Here is a 16,819-nt window from a genome sequence, read left to right as displayed (position 1 = left end):
CCGCGCCAAGAAAAGGAGACGGAGAGAAGGCTAGTGCATATGGAGGTTTTCAGATGAACTCAGATTGGGCAGACATGTTTTATGATAAAACTTTTATCCATAGCAACAACTGCATCATGCGTGCGTCCTGTGGAATGAGGTATACATGTATACGCTAACATCAGTGAAAGAACCTGGCAGACATACTAGCCTGAGAACGTAAGAGAAACATTCGGAATGACTGAAATAAACAAAACAAAATGCTGCAATATGTCAAAATTAGTTCAGGAGCTAGCTAGTACTCCCTCTGTAAAGAAATATAAGAGCGTTTAGATCACTATTTTAGTGATCTTGATGCTTTTATATTTGTTTACGAAGGGAGTAGCTGCAAAAAAGGAACAAGAATCTTGAGGTCGGAAATAAACGACACAAATCAGAACAAGAAAAATCTATTTAGAGCACCACGACCTGTCTGACACACACAAAATCCAATTCACCTTAATGTCTTTGGGCTACATCTCACAATCCAAACGCTGATAAGAATAAGAGAATAATCCTACCTGACACTTTTTTTTTGTCTTCTATAAAGAGCTCTATGTAGAGTAACCACAAACACCTACCTGATGCTATATGCACTCTACCTATGGTAGATAGAGAAAAATACACAATAACTAATCAAGTTTCATTCTGAACCAGATAACAGGAATCCTGCCAGCACAAATGATTCGACGGGGAACGTCCGTAGGGGGTTTACTGCACAAGGCCCCTGCAGAGGAAAAGCTTGGTCACCCGAAAAAAGAAAAGAGAGGAAAAGCTTGATCCCAGCAAATAGAGGATGCTCAGCACCACCCAACATAGGGATTGGCATGCTTTCAGAAAGAACACAGAATGGTAGAGGATCCAGCATACAGGGCACGGCGATCAGTATGGGCTATATGTCATCATACCTTGTCGGATCATAACCATCCTCATCTTGTCAAGTTTATATGGCTAAAACTGTTTGCAATTGCAGTAATCCTGTATTAAATAGGAAAAACTTGCATTGGAATCCCACCTGTGCAGCATGTTGTTGATTGCAAGCTTGCAGAAGACAGGAAGTTAACCGAGTGTGGATATAATAGAAACAGGGTTCAAAGATCAAACAGTGAAGCCTATATGCGGTAACACACCAAGGTCCCAACTGGCTTAGACCTAATCTGCATACTGGGTATGCCAACGTGCATTATCCTGCTTATTACATGTCAGTCCTTGCTTCCCGCAAAAAAATGGCTAACAGGACGTTATTGCCTTGGAACCCTTGATATTGGTGGTTGCCACCTTCAAACTAGCAAGGTGGTACGTATCTCCACTTATGTTCTAAGGCCCTGTTTGTTTGGGCTTTTGCTTTTGCTTTTGCAGCTTTTCCACTTTGGTCAAAAAGCCATAAAAGCTCCTAAATAGGTGCTTTTCGAGCTGTAATGGCTTTTGGAGCCAAATATTGTTATATTGATTCATCAAAAACCATAAAAACTCCAAAAGCACATATTTAGGAGCTTTTATGTTTTTTTTGTCAAAGTGGAAAAGCTGCAAAAGCAGAAGCAAAAGCTCAAACAAACAGGGTGCACACATATACTCATCGGCCACACTTGGGCTGAATTTCAACCAGGCCGGGCTGAGGTGTCACATATGTGGAGAACAGCATAGGTAAGAGGGGAAAATTCAGTGTCCTAGTCACTAAATATTTGTAGCATAGGTATGTAACTTGGCAGAACATGCATAAAATTCAAAGATAATTATAATACCAGCCTAAAAATATTGCTTGCTAGTTCTTACTACTAGTTTACAACACCAGATACGTAAATAATACCATTTATGTAAATCAATATAATTAATTATTTAACTTTTAGTACCAACTACCAAACCTTTCTATGTTGGCAACTAAGTCAATCTTCCCATAACTCACCAATTAGACTCTGTCTGTTGAGTGGCAGGGTGGAATATGTTAACATAAACAGGCATGCAGCCATCTTTGATGTACGGGATGTTATAAAAGGCAGACAGCACGTATTCAGTATCTTTAGCAATGTCTACACTTCTCATTCATGGCTGTTGGCAGGAGGAAAATAATGAAAAGAGGGAATCCATTCCTGAAATATGACATGTATAACTCAAAAGGAAACCTGAGTAAAAGAAAAGGAGCTACAGTAATGCTGAACAAAATAAAAAGTATGCTTGTATAACAGATAATATCCCAAAATGTCTGCATTCAAGAAATTCCTTTGTTTTTGGGCAAGCAGGCCAGAAAACAGATCATTCAGGTTAAAATGCTTTTAACGGCAACCAAAGGCGAAACAGCTACTGTTTCGTGCAAACCTTGGATCGAATTGCGGTGTGCTAGAGGAGACATTGTTCATAATAGTTTCAGAGGAATACCAAAAATTAGAGGATATTTCAGTTGCCAAAATATTTAAAAAAAAATCTGACAACGACATCTGTCATACGAAGCGTTTACTTCATAAAGTATTGGTTGATTGGTTCCAAACACCAACATGAAAACTATGATTAAATTAAATATATAATCATAATGTAAATAAATATATCACTGAAAATCACTATAGTTGTGTCAGCCAGACAAGCAAATATGACTAGATGTTACTGAATGATTATGTCATTATATGTGGCACAAAGGAAAATACTATTTAGGCACAGGAAGCTTCCATTTCCCTCAAAAGCGGCAAATTTTCCTACCAATTAGTACATCATATCTGATTGTTATTGGACATGCAACATTGTTGAGAAGTGAGAACACACAATAAGATATGGTTAGTGGAAAATCTAGTGATGATTGTCTAGAACAAAGACCATTTGGAACCATTGATAATTACATAGCCCAACAATTTGGTATGACACATTTACAAATTCAGATTCCGTAAATTTGAATGCTAGCCGAAATTGTTACTAGAACAAAGTTGCAAGTTCTGCACAGAACATCCTATTGTCATTGATTGGACGAATTCAGCAGTGAGAACAATACTACTCCATCTAAATTCAGATCACGAGAAAAACAGAAAGAAAGAGTAAGCTACCTCCAATTATCGTCTGCTTCCTAGATCCACAAGAGTTGAGTTCACTGCTTTCCCAACATTGCATCCAGAATAGAGTTAAGATTATGTATATATTTGTCGTGACAATAACCGGCCCTACAGAATCTTTCAATTGTGAGGTCAAATATAGAATTATCTAGGGAAAGCCCTTTTCTTTCTCTCATATTCTGGAATATGCGAATAGTCTCCGGGATTTTGCCACTGTAAGCAAGCCTGTTTATAAGGACGCCAAGAAGATCCATTGACAGTCCATTCTCTAGCAACTACTGGCCTTAGCAAAATTTCCATCTCTGCATAATCTAACAACGAATATAGTGTAAGTAACTTCATCTACAGCAATTTTTCCTGCTGCCATGTCAGAAAGTAGGTGCCCCACCTCACTAAGCTTTCGATGGTAGAAAAACCAATCAATCAGTGTATTGTATGTCACGACATTTGCAGCAAACCCTTTGTTACAGACCAGGCTCTTGGCTGCGGAGCACTTTCGACCAATGCAAAGACTACGAATGACAATGTTGAACGTCCTCGTGTTTGGCATCACACCTTTCTTGATCATGTCAGTCAACAGCTTCAGAACACCCCTCCAATGTCCCATTTCACATAACCTGCCCATCACAGTGTTGTATGCAACAACACCAGCATACCATCTCGATGACGTACTCCTCTCTAGCAAGTATCTGGCATGGGAAATCCTCGAGGCATGGCAAAGGCAATTCAGAAGAATGCTCAAAGTAAAATCTGTGGGGTCCAACCCTTTGCCCAGCATAACACCCAGCAGCACAAGTGCTTCCTTAGCCTTACCTTTCTGGCAGAGACCATTCATAAACGTATTGTAGGTGACAATACTGGGCGTCCAACCCTTGGTTCTACTCTCCGTTAAAAGCTGCTTGACTTCATTAAATTGGCCGGCGTCGCACAAAGCCCTGATCAGAACATTGTAGGTGACTACATTGGGAGGGCAACCGGCACATTTTTCCATCATGGCCATCAGGTCCATGGCCTCCCCGACACGGCCCTCGCGGCAATATCCCTGTACAATGGGCGTGTAAGTATGCACCATGGGACGGCACCCCTGCTCCAGCATGCACTCGAGCACACCCCATGCCTCGGGGAGCCTCCCCACACGGCACAGTCCCGTGATAAGCGTGGAGTACGTGCTCACGTCAGGTTCCACCCCAGCCTCTCGCATCGAGAGGATCGTCTTGTACGGAGAGTCGTCGTCGTCGGAGGTCCACGAGTGCAGCTTGAGGAGGATGTTGCAGGACGACGCATTGGGCGCCACCCCTGCCGCAAGCATTTCGCCGAACGCGTCGTGGGCGTCCTTCACACGGCCAGCTTCCACGAGCGCGTTCATGAGAGTGTTGTAGGAGAGCACGCTGGGGGTCCCGGAAGCCCTGAGCTCGGCGAAGCGGGCGAGCACCTGGTCGACGTCGCCCGCGCGCGCCAGGGCCTTCATGGCCACGTTGCAGTCGCGCTCCAGCTGCCGCCGCTGCGGCGGCGGCTGCTGCTGGTGCTGCGGAGGAGGGCGTATTTCTTTCGATGCGGGTAGAGGCGGGAGGGGCTTGGCGTCGTCAGAGTCGTCGTCGGAGGAGGAGCAGGTGGGAAGGGGGAGGGTCGCAACGGAGGCGAAGGAGGCCATGCGCCCGCGCAGGAGGAGCCGAGCGGTGGGGAGGGCGGTGGAGCGCGCGATGGTCGCCAACCGTGGGGTTCACCGGCGGGCGCCGTGGCGGTGGTGGAGGTGGTGGCGGAGGTGGCGGCGGCAGAGAGACTGATTTTGGGATAAGGAGGATGGGCTGAAACGGCGGCGGGGTTTGCGTTGGGTTTTGGGAACGTGGGCCGGGTCTGCAATTAACCGGAGTATGCTTCATTCAGCCCAGCACCAGTTAACAGAGCATAAAAAAATCTATTGCCCCTCAAAAAAAAATCTATTCCTTAAAGTTCACTAAAAAAATTTCTATTCCTCAAAGTGTATACTAAAAAAAAATCTATTCCTCAAAGTTTGCTAAAAAAATTTTACTCCCTCAGAAGAAACACGAGCATATCCAATAGAGATTTGACCTTGTCCAAAGTGTCATTTTACAAGATTTTTCAACAGTGGGAGGAAATATAAAATTAGAGCCTGCATTTCAGTAATTAGTAAACACAAGCTCATGTTCTACCCTAGTTGTTATTGACAAAAATAAAGAAACAGGAAAGTCACATTTCATTTCACCTCATTATCAATCCTAAAAATGCTCCTTGTGGAACACAAATCTAGTGAATGTTCTCATGTTCATTTTGTGGCAGAGTCTTTCCAGTTGTCTTCCCAAATCATCCGGCCCGCAGTAGAAAACCCCTGCCATTGCATTCCATTTCCATTAGAATAACAAATACGTGAACTCGAAACCGTAAATTTCATGGAAAATATGTCCCAAATTAAATAATACTACTAGGAAACTCATAATAGTTGGGTCATATATCTGCAACTCGTCCCCCTTTTGACACATCAGAAAAGAAACTGGGGATCATTATTTCATCGTACGATGATTTGACTGACAATGCATCTTCTAAATTAAAACAAATATTTTTCGGTAGAACATTAGTTGCATATATAATTAGCTGTCAGACAAGAACAGAAGAGTCATACCTATCCTTTCACCGATATGTTTTCTTGCAAGACCATGGAACACCCTAGGCCAGTTCGGCCTCGAAAAGTGTGTACGGACCTGCAAGTAGAAAAATTGCCTTGTGATTGACAATTTGACAATTGCACGGAATGAAGGGTTCGCGGAAATTAGCACTGGAAAATTGCAGTGCACCAAATGGTAGAGTAATAAGAATGTTGTACAATCTTCAATTTTGTGTAGCTGTTTAGGAGAAAGACTTACAGGAGTTTTCGAGATGATATCAATGCCATGGCGCGCAAAATGAAGAGCTTGAATTGCGCTTATCAGCACTGACCGCTTGTCACCTTCCTGGTAGACGCTTGTTAGATAGTTGTACATCTCTATCACACCCTACAAGCACAACAAGAGATTTATAAGAGCGCAAGACATTCATTGTCATGGAAAATGCCCATACGGAAGTAGATATAGACACTTTAGAATGGTCATTAAATCGTAACCTGTTTGCTGTCTCGAGCTGAAACCTCCTTCATGATGTCCCTAAACCACTCAAAGGATCCTTGCTCTCTTGTCACCCAATAAAAGTAGGCCTTCCTCAGCCCATTGGCACTATGATGATTTGCTGCGCAGCCTTCCTGCAATGGATTGGGAAGATTATGATAAATCATTTTGTATGCATGTGCGTAGCTGGTTACACTATATGAGCAGGTTGCACTGGTCATTGCCTTATCTAGGCCATTAGCAATGTCTTTGAGGACACTTATGAACGGTGTTGCTCCTATTCCAAGCCCTATTAGCAAGATAATTTCATATTTCGAGTGATCTTGTGATGCTGCACCGTATGGGCCATCAATTGATACTTTAGGCAGGTCGAGGTTGCTGCAACGCAGTGCCTACAAAATGTCAAGTGTTTATATATTTTGTATATATGACTACAGTATTGAGATAGCTACCTGAAGCATTATTCAGCGGATGAAGAGTGTCTTACCTCATGGAACATATCATACACATGGTAGCTCCAGTCACCCAGAGATCTGATGTGGATGCTCAAATAATCATCATCTGGTGCAGAGGTAAGAGAAAATGGGTGCCTGAAACACAGAACGAAATAGATCTAGAATTAGCAATAAAACCCATGCTACAAACTTGCACAACATAAAGTGACAGCGCAAAACAGTAACGAAACTGATATATCACCAACTATTTACCAAAGCTTCAGTACCATGGTAAGCTTACCATTCAAACTTCGATACTTGTGGACATTGAACAAAGACATACATTCCACTTTGATAGCGAAAACCTGGAGGCTTTGTCATCTTGAGAGAAAGTACCTTCCCTGGATAAGTCATTGCCTGTTAAAAACATACTGAATTAGATTTGTTACAAGAGGACGTGCATAGAACAAATATACTTCATTGAGATGAAGAAATATGGCAGATGATCACATACATCGAGGATCTTTGATTCATATGCCATAGATCTGACCATCCTGAACATTCGCTCTCCAAGGTAGATCATCACAGGAATCACCACATACACCCATGTCTGCATACACTTTGAGACAGTATGAGATAACAGGGACATAAACATAGTGATCTTACTTTATTCAATTCATATTACCGTCTTCTCTGATACGTCTTTTGCTAGGAAGAGGAACATGGAATGCACGATGAGCAGAACATAGACAACAATGAACAGATGATGCGAGTACCAGAAAGCATTGAATCCCGCCATCTGTCTGACCAGAGGTGGGAGTGATCCTGGATTTCTTCTTGAAGGCCTACTGGCAAGCAGGAAAGCAATCAGCATGAGCACTACCATGGCTATACCAGTTGTTCCCTCGATTGATGTCACTATCTCCATGTATGATGGCTGGTGATAGCCAAAGTCACCAGCAATTGTGCGCCCAAAGATGGTCTTATCTGCCATTGCAATCCTTGGGATATCACATGATAGGTGAGTACCACCATGGAGGATTATGCCGATTACAATTCCTGCAGCAACAAGCTAAACTGGAATATGAGTATTATGCTTGGACCAATCGGAGTATACAAGCGAGGCAAATGCAATGCACATTACATTTGGCAATAGATCACACCTTGTGGAAGTTAATATTGTCATTAAATGGAATGACAGAGTTGATGCTACGGCTTCTCCTAAGCCAAGTGATAGTGTTACGGCATACAGGTAGGAGCACAATGGCCATGTTGAACTTAAGAGTCTCTGCAGCGCCCTTGGCAGTTGGCAGGCAGTATCCCATGACCTCAAATGCCAACCGCTGGCGATACTGCATGAACTTCCAAGTGAAGAGTGCAGCACATGCTACAAGCCACATGACAACTATCCATATTCGTCTCCAGTGAGCACGAAAGAAGACAATGGCTGCCGATGTCATACATTGTATGTGTTTGGTCGGTATAGGTGTTGAACAGCAAGTTGGTTGGAGATCATTCAGTGTCCCCTTTCTTGTTCCGCTCAGCTGCATGTTTTAGGATTTTACAAGGACAATAAATTGGATTTATATTATCAATATGAAGAAATAGAGTCAGTGATTGTAAAATATTGTCTGGTGCTAGTAGATCACCTTTGCTAGTCCCTGGCCTGTTTGGATTTCTTCTAGGATCAAGTGTGTGTATTCAGTTGCTTCGTCTTGGCTTAATGAGAGCTTGTTCAAAGAGGCACTGAACATTATCGCCTAAGAAATTAAAAGCATGTAAATACACAGTTCTAAGCTATTAGTAATCATGTGTTAAGACTGTCTGCATCATACCTGCTTGATATCTTTTTCAGTGAGATTGCTACTTGAGTTTCTTTCACAGCTGCAGATTTATATGTGTCAGTATTTTTTTATTTCTTAGTGTGTATACTGGAGACTGGAGTCATAGGAGTTGCAGTTGACGAAGAATACCTATCCAATGCTATTCTGATCCCATGGCTAGAAGAACGACTGATGGATCTGTTAGGATAGCTGTTTTGATTGACCAAAACAGGCTCTTTCGCCGAACTAGCAGACTCATTCTCACCTGCAGAGTAAGAGTATGAGCTCATAAAAAGATGCAGGTAACATGTAGACATAAATTAACCAAAAAAATAGGGCTATTTTTCTTGAGAACCCATTCAATAGTTTTTTCTCAACATCCTGGATACAAAAAAGAAACATTAATACCACAATCTTCATTTTAACCCTTCAAAATCATCGAGCCGTATGGAGCGTAGACTAAAACCACGCCACTTGGTATGGGTCGGACCGTCAGAGGGAGTATTGTTTTTAAGGTAAACCTTGCAGAAACTAGGACAGTGTTTCTAGTTGTGTTTCTTGTTTTTAAGGTAAACCTTGCAAAAAACCCCGTCCTCTCAATCGGTTCCTCCCCAGCCCATCTCCCACTCGAAGGCTGGACTCTGCACCACTCGACAATAATAAAACTAATTCTATTCTCGTTTCATCCTTATCCCTCTTTCCTGTGAAGAATATTATCTTTGCTTAAAGCATCGGGCAATCACCCAGCACTTTAAGCACAGCCCACGTTGAAGCATAACAGCAAACAGTTGGCGCGCAGGGCTGCAGGCTCCAGAAACAAACAGCTCATAGCACGACCGCACGAACAGTTCGACAATCCATTCATCTACGCAGCCTGAATCTAAAGGAAGTACACGCATACGTACGCATCTGTGACTATATTCAGCTAGCAATATAGCATGTTATGCAACGATCTCGCCTACCTTCGTGAAGACACTGAAGAGCTCGGCCTCGCCAACATGTGTGGAAAGCCGCGGGATTGGAGTCGGGAGGCAGGTCAGGAACTCAGGATGGAGAGCGTCTGTAGGCTGGGTGGGTGGGAGGATCAAAGGAGGCGCGGGGAGGTGGACATGGTCATGCTGGAGAAGTGCAGATAGGCGCGGCGAGGTGGACATGGTGCTCAGTTCTAGTGCATCTTTCATCAACTTCTGTTGCACTATTTTTTTTTCGCGAATACGCTTTGGAGTGTATCTTTGCATTGACAGAGAGAAAGGAAACAACTGCTGCACTTTCTATTGTATCTTTATTATACTGCATTTGTTTTTCTTTCTTTTCTCATCCACATCAGCAATCATCTCACACGTGGCAAGATGTCCACTAGAGCTATACAAAACTCAACCCAAACCCATGAGTCAGACCAATATACAATTTTTTGTGGTTGACACAAATTTAATTGGTCTAATTTATGATCAAAGTTTAATTCTGAAATGAGCGTGCACCTTATCAGGGTCGTCCAGGGGTCTGTGCAGGCTGTGCGACCGCACAGGGGCCTCAAATTCCAGGGGCCCCCGATTCTAGGCCTATGTTTCCTTAATTTTGGGCCATTTTTACAGCTAACACAGGCCCATGGCTCTCCCGAACTGGGCCTTCTCCTCAATTCCCGAATGACCCTTTCCTGAGTACGGATTGACACAGCTTGCCGCCGATCAATAGATCTATCCATCTTCCCGAGACGAACGAAGTGTGGCGCCGCCGCACGGTGACGGAGGCTAGCGCGTTATCTAGTTTGATCGCTTTGTTTCCTCCCCGGAGGTGCAGCCCATATCCCTTCTCGCATGAAGAACTTTTATATGGTACAGCAACAACAAGTCGTCTGTGCACTGCATTGCAAGAAGGTGCCTTCTCCGATGATCTGATTTACTATAGCTTGTGTTTTTTGGTCTGTTGGCTGGCCATTCCTCATTAAAATTATGCAATGTTTCAGTTTTAGGAACAATTGGATTCGATGCACGGCTTTGTTCCTCTCTGCTGCTACTACAAGGGCCATGGTAAATGGACGTTTTGGTGACCCAATCCGGCAGGTTTCTTCAAGGGGTTGTTTAATGTCAAGTTTTCGACAGTGTACGTCATCCAGTTTTTCTTCGCTATAACACCATCTTGTAAATACACTTTTCTATTCTTAACATAATGTTTTGCGTATTCTGAAATAAAAATGCACAGGTAGAAACAGCCGGTGGCCCATACCAAGGCGAGGGCACCACTGATCTGTCCACCAGGTGCATTCAAACCGAAACCCTATTTAATTTGAACTATTTTGTTCCGTTGAATGATTATATTAGTGAGTATATTGTGTGCATATGCATCAGTTCATCAAGATAAGTAGTAGGTTAGTTGACCAAGTTGTCATACGTCAAGATTTTCAAGATTGTTGCTCGTTTAAAATTCAGGTTCAATCTTTTTTGTTTTAGTATTTGCATGAAGCAACCTGTATTCTAGAAATTTAGGGCCCAATTTGCATTTCGCACCGGGTCCACGAATTTCTGAAGACGGCCCTACACATTATTTATTGGAACGGAAGGAGTGGATTTTTTTCGCTAGTTGGTTGCTTGGCCTTTTCCAATGGGAAACGTTTAAAGCCGGCGCACCTGCTAAAAATCTTGCCGGTCTCCCCGTCACGCTCGCTCTCTCGCGTCTACCTCCAGCCTTCACGGACGCGGATCCCCTCCCTCCCCTCCCTCCCGGGCTGCGACTGGGCCACCACGACCTCCATCGCCGGCGGCCAGGCTCCCCTCGCCGGCCGGCATGGCTGCCTCCCGCCATGGCCAGATCCATCCCCTAGCTCCAGCCTTCACACGGGCGCATCCCCTCCCCCCTCCCCCGGGCTACGACTGGCCGACCACGACCTCCATCGCCAGCGTCCAGGCACTCCCTCGCCGGCCGCCATGGCTGGATGCACCTGCATATACTAGTGTTGCAACCGTCACCAAGAACGGCTTCAACAGCTGTTGAAAAAAGCTTCAACCATAGACAGAAAAGCTTCAATGGAACTGCACAGCAAAGAGAAGCTACAACCGTAGTTGGATTTTGTTACTACTAGCGAAGTTTGTTGCTACATCCATCAGGCGGAGCTGCGACCTCGCGACGATGACAACGACGATTTTTGCTGCAACCGTAATAGATTTTTGCTACTACCGCTGAAGTTTTTTTCTACATTCATGTAAGGCGGAGTTGCAACCTCGCGAAGACGGCGACGGTGTTTGATTTTTGCTGCATCCGTAGTTTATTTTTGCTACTACCGGTGAAGTTTTTTTGCTACATCCATTCAATGGCGTTGACTGACTGGTGGTCGTCGCCGACGCAATTCCGTGCAGTGAGCGGCGAGGGGCGGCGATGGAGCTACAACCGGAGGGGAGCTATAACCGTCGCCAGTGGAGCTGCAACCGCAGGCACAGTTGTTGCATGGATTGAGGTAGTTTTTGACTACATCCATTCAACGGCGAGAACGGCCGGCGAGGGTGGGGACCGACCACGAGGACGGCCGGCAAGGGTGGGGACCGACCACGAGAACGGCCGGCGACGAGGACGGCCACCGAAGGGGACTGCAGGCGCGGCGACGAGGATCCTGAGCGGGAGTTGCAGATCCAGCCCGAGGAAGAAGAAAACCTAGGCGAATCGTTTTTCTTTTTTTGCCCAGATCCATTGGCCAAGCGGCTTGCATCAAGCGGCTGGGGCGGGACCGGCCGAAACTTTCGGCCGGTGCTAGCCGCCGGCGCCTAGCGTTCGCCTTTTCCAATCGACCAAAACATAACAGACTCTTCTAAAATTTCACTATAACAGAACATAAATGGTATGTATTGATACTTTGATAGTCTGATGGTTGATGGCCAAAGTGAAAGGAGCTAGCTCACCAGCAGTGTTCCCATGCGCCGAGGACGAGCGACCAAACCTTCCCTGCATCTCGCTCCACTTGAGCTCCCCCTTGCCGTCGCGCTCCACGAACTCCATCCCCGGCGACGGCCCGCGAAGCAGCCCTGCCGTCGCTCCGCCCGCCTCCACATCTTCGCTGTCGCCGTCGCAGCCGAGGAATGACGCCGACGCTGGCAACGCCGTGCAGCAGCCGTCGTCGTAGACGTACACATCGGCGTCATGGAAGAGCACTTCGATCTCCACCTCTGAAGCCGACCTCCCCGAAGGGCAGGCGCTGAGCGACGCCGACAGCGCGTCGCTGCTGCCGCCCACGCTGGGGTTGGACACGAACTGTATCATCACTGGACTCTCCGAACAGATGATCGGTGCCTGGAGAAACTCGTCATGGAGCTGAGACATTGGTGGAGTAGACTGTATGTCAGGGACTCTTGTCATGGCAAGTTTCTTTGGAAGTAATATACTCCTATGCATCATGGTTCAAATGCATGGAGACGAGTTTTGGAGAACAGAAATGTGTGTGCGCTAGAGTACAAGCTGGGCCGGTGATGAGAGGTGGTGTGGTTGTTGATCGCTTGATTGGGTAGCTAGGGAGGGGAGTTAGGAATGTCATTCATGCTTGCTTTCGGTTGGCTCACGGTGAGATTATGCGGGCAGCCATATGCATGAGCGGCATCATCTGGTGGTACGTAGTGGCTAATCAACATGAGCTGCTTACTTCGGTGCGGGTTGGTGAGAGCATACCATCTTCTTCTTTTTTCCTGCAAAAAGAGAGTTCACTAGCATTAGGGCAACTCTAACGCGGATCATCAAATCGCCCACAAATGTTCGGATATTTTTCGCCAATCCAACAACGGTCACCAAATTTGTTTGGACCGGTCCGAATGTTCAAAATCAAACCTACACTACTGGAATTTTCGTATACGCCGGGTGCCAAGTTCTTCGCCGAGAGTCAAAGCGCGGGCACGCGGCAAAGTCACAGACGCCGAGAGTACCTCTCGGCAACAGGCGCATCTCGACAAACACAAGATATTGCCGAGAGTAGACCTTGGCAAAACAACCACACTCGGCAAAGACACTATTTGCCGAGAGCCAAGCAACGGCCGCACGGCAAAGTTTTGCCACGTGACTCATCCGGCGGCAAATAACGGGAGGGTCATGGTTGTACTTCTTTGCCGAGAGCAGCTCTCGGCAAAGATTTAGTCCCAGCTCATCTACTGACAAGGAGAAGGACCTGTTCAAATAGTCGGATAATCCAATTGCATTAAGCTACGGTCTTCATTATTAAGAAGATGTACGGTCAATATGAATCTTCATCTCTTCCGGACATAGAATGTTCATAGTGGCAGTCCATATTCTAAAGAATGGATGCCGACCCTTTTTATTAATTTATGATCAAACCGCACCATTAGTGAGCGCGGCTCTCGGCAGAGCAATAGTTGCTGAGAGACACTCTCGGTAAAGCTCAGACTCTCTTTAAATAGTCGGATAGTCCAGATGCAGTAAACATTACACTCCTGTTAAGAAGATGGACCATCACTTTGAATTTTCACCCGCTCAGGGAAGAGAAGATTCACAGTGATAGGCCATCTTCCTAGATGGATGCCGGCGCTTTTTATTAATTCAATTATTATTATTATTATTATTATTGAGTCTTCCGTAACAGCCCCCCACCCAATTTTTTCGGACTCGCGTGCAATATTTGATACATTTATTGTTCAGCTAGGGTTTCATCGCCGGAAATTGCAGATCTGCAAGACGACACATGAAATCATGCCCGGAAGCGCCATGGAAAATCCTTTGTGATGTCCTTGAGGCATGCGTAGGCCTTGTGCTGACGAGGGACGGGCGGGCCCTGCCACTGGGAGGCGAAAGTGCCTCCGTGGCATGCCTCATGCAACCGTTTAAATCCTGGGAAAATCGTACGATACCGGATTCCTCGAGAGCTGGCACGGTATCATCACATGGCCCCTGTATGGTGTGGTAAAAGTTTGGGCGCGTTTCGAATAAGCCTCCCCTGAGGCCGCTTGTAAACCGCACCATCTCCGAGCTAGTCTCTGGGTATCGAGAGGGAACGTGTCCGGCTTGTGGAGGAAGTGCGGGTCCTGTTACTCCGTTGGCCTCGAAACTTCTCGTGCTCTCAAAGGAGGCCATCGCATGCCACATACCAGGCTCCCCCATTTTTCGGACACACGTGCAATATTTGAGACATCTATTGCTCTGGTAGGGTTTCATCGTCGGAAATTGCAGATTTGCAAGGTGGCACATGAAATCACGCCCGGAAGAGGCATGGAAATCCTTTGTGATGTCCTTGCGGCATGTGTAGACCTTGTGCAGACAAGGGAGGGGCAGAACCTGCCACCGGGGGGCAAAAGTACCTCGGTGGCATGCCTGATGCAACCGTTTAAATCCTCGAAAAATCGTACGATGCCGGAATTCCTCGAGAGCTGGCACGGTGTCATCACATGGCCCCTGTACGGTGTGGTAAAAGTTTGGGAGCGTTTCGAATAAGCCTCCCCCGAGGCCACTTGTAAACCGCACCATCTCTGAACTAGTCTCTGGGTATTGAGAGGGAATGTGTCCGGTTTGTGCAGGAAGTGCGGGTCCTGTTGCTCCGTTGGCCTCGAAACTTCTCATTCTCTCAAAGGAGGCCATCGCATGACACGTGCCAGGCCCCCGCATTTTTTGGACCCGCGTGCAATATTTGAGACATTTATTGCTCTGCTAGGGTTTCATCGTCGAAAATTGCAGATCTGCAAGGCAGCACATGAAATCATGCCTAGAAGTGGCATGGAAAATCCTTTGTGATGCAGGGTTAGATGAAATGATGCTAACTACTCATTTTGCTTAGAGTAGCACTCGGTACAAGAGGCTTTTTCGAGTGTTGCTCTCGGTAAAAATGAAAACCCTAGATCTAGTTGACGACTTTTACCAAGAGTTCACTCAGGAAAAGGTAAACCCTAGATCTAGTTGACGACTTTTACCCAGTGCCCCACCAATAGGCTCTCGGGAAAGATCCAGGGGACACTTAAGTGAAATCCCCGCGCTGCTTTCTCTCATTTCTTTTCCTCTGCTCCTCGGCCCCAACCGGCCTGCTCCTTGCGGGTGCCCCCACCCCGCCCGCGCCCCTGCCCCACCGGCCGGCGCCGACGCCCCTACCCCGTGGTCGCCCCCACCCCATCGGCGCCCCAACCCCCCACTGGCCAGCGCCCCCTCCCCCCTACTCCCCACTTGGTGAGCTTTCCCCTCCCCAATGGATGGATGAATGCTATGTGTTCTATGGGTGGATGTATGTATGGATGCTATGGGTGAATACATGGATAGATGTATAGATGGATGGATGCTGCTTCGTATTTTGATCGCCATTTCTTCATACGAACTCCAATTTTGATGTTCTTGGGCTCGTTGGATGCTAGTGAAAAGCCTGATGCATTTTGGGGCCTTGGATCTTAATTTTGGAAACTTTGATAAATGTCAAATCATTAAACTCTCCAAAGGGCCTTGATTTGGTAGGTGGAACTTCTTCGGTTTGAGCCCTAGCTCAATTCGTTTGATGTCCAAAGTCCATGAACATGTCAACACACCTAAAAAGACCACAAAACAAAGGAAAACTAACAAAACTAAATAAAAGGTGTGCAATGAACTTGGTAAAATAAGTAAATACCAAAAACTATGCATTGGAGACATGAATAAGTGCTAGATGGATATGATATGAGGGATTTTGGCACTATAATATACTCTAAAAACTATGCATAAAATCCACTCATCAACATCCCCAAGCTTAAACCTTGCTCGTCCTTGAGCAAAAGGGTTGATAAACCAAAGTTGATCCATCTAGCTTATCAATAAGATTGTTGCCCCAAAGGCGTATCCTTGTCTTCTCTGCAAGCTATAAGCAAGATATAACATATTTCTACAAGCTAGCACATGATCAGCTAGATAACATTTATTTTGATCACCAAACCACTAGAGCTTCAGTAGAAAATTCTATGCTCCTTGTCAAAGTTTAATCTAGCATGAAAACAAATACTTGGATCCTCTTACTTACATTACTGGAAACAGAGAATTTGCCATCAGTCAGATCTTTGCCGTCCGCTTGCGGACGACAAAGAAGGTCTTTGCCGTCTGCTTCCAAAAAATGGACGACAAAGAAAGGGCTGACGACAAAGACCCTATTTGCCATCAGCCAATTCTTTGTCGTCCGCTAGCGGACGACAAAGAGGTGGGTGGGGGCCCAGTGGAGGTCGAAACCCTAACGGCCCACTAGCCCCACCTCTTTGCCGTACGCCAGCGGACGGCAAAGATTTAACTATGTAACGGCCGTCCCCCCGCCTCCTCTCTCTCTGTTCTCTCTCTCCCTAATTAACCCCCGATCCCCACCGCGCCCCTGATCGTACCCCCGACCGCACCCAACCGCCGTCGTCCCCGACCACACATCGCCCCGGCCCGCCGCCCGCTACCACCGCCGCTCCGCCCCCCCCGCCGCTCCTGCA

General features: G+C 46.0%; 2 protein-coding genes across 2 annotated transcripts; both read right to left on the bottom strand.

Moving 5' to 3' along the window:
• Positions 1 to 365: 365 nt before the first annotated feature.
• On the bottom strand, positions 366 to 4,982 carry LOC123182263 (pentatricopeptide repeat-containing protein At1g09900). Its single transcript, XM_044594771.1, has 2 exons — positions 3,045 to 4,982; positions 366 to 2,105 (listed from the first exon to the last, which is right to left on the bottom strand). Exon 1 carries the CDS (start codon positions 4,699 to 4,701, stop codon positions 3,319 to 3,321), a length of 1,383 nt encoding a protein of 460 aa, XP_044450706.1. The 5' UTR covers positions 4,702 to 4,982; the 3' UTR covers positions 366 to 2,105; positions 3,045 to 3,318.
• Positions 4,983 to 5,103: 121 nt separating this feature from the next.
• On the bottom strand, positions 5,104 to 12,794 carry LOC123182262 (respiratory burst oxidase homolog protein F). Its single transcript, XM_044594770.1, has 14 exons — positions 12,311 to 12,794; positions 8,574 to 8,688; positions 8,436 to 8,484; positions 8,250 to 8,360; positions 7,764 to 8,144; positions 7,286 to 7,672; positions 7,115 to 7,210; positions 6,902 to 7,017; positions 6,654 to 6,756; positions 6,391 to 6,558; positions 6,166 to 6,300; positions 5,930 to 6,058; positions 5,689 to 5,767; positions 5,104 to 5,397 (listed from the first exon to the last, which is right to left on the bottom strand). The coding sequence occupies exons 1-14, from the start codon at positions 12,762 to 12,764 to the stop codon at positions 5,288 to 5,290; spliced, it is 2,433 nt and encodes an 810-aa protein (XP_044450705.1). The 5' UTR covers positions 12,765 to 12,794; the 3' UTR covers positions 5,104 to 5,287.
• Between the last annotated feature and the right edge of the window lie 4,025 nt (positions 12,795 to 16,819).

The sequence above is a fragment of the Triticum aestivum genome, chromosome 1D (assembly GCF_018294505.1).
Source record: "Triticum aestivum cultivar Chinese Spring chromosome 1D, IWGSC CS RefSeq v2.1, whole genome shotgun sequence".
Taxonomy (NCBI): Eukaryota; Viridiplantae; Streptophyta; class Magnoliopsida; order Poales; family Poaceae; genus Triticum; species Triticum aestivum.
This window is presented reverse-complemented; position numbering and strand designations above follow the sequence as displayed.

Bases quoted from the DNA above. Each gene is read 5' to 3' on its own strand.
- LOC123182262 (XM_044594770.1), bottom strand. From the start codon at position 12,764: ATGACAAGAGTCCCTGACATACAGTCTACTCCACCAATGTCTCAGCTC. The intron at 8,361-8,435 runs GTATGATGCAGA...TTAATTTCTTAG, and splicing joins CTGAAAAAGATATCAAGCAG to GCGATAATGTTCAGTGCCTC. The intron at 6,559-6,653 runs GTAAGACACTCT...GACATTTTGTAG, and splicing joins TGTATGATATGTTCCATGAG to GCACTGCGTTGCAGCAACCT.
- LOC123182263 (XM_044594771.1), bottom strand. From the start codon at position 4,701: ATGGCCTCCTTCGCCTCCGTTGCGACCCTCCCCCTTCCCACCTGCTCC.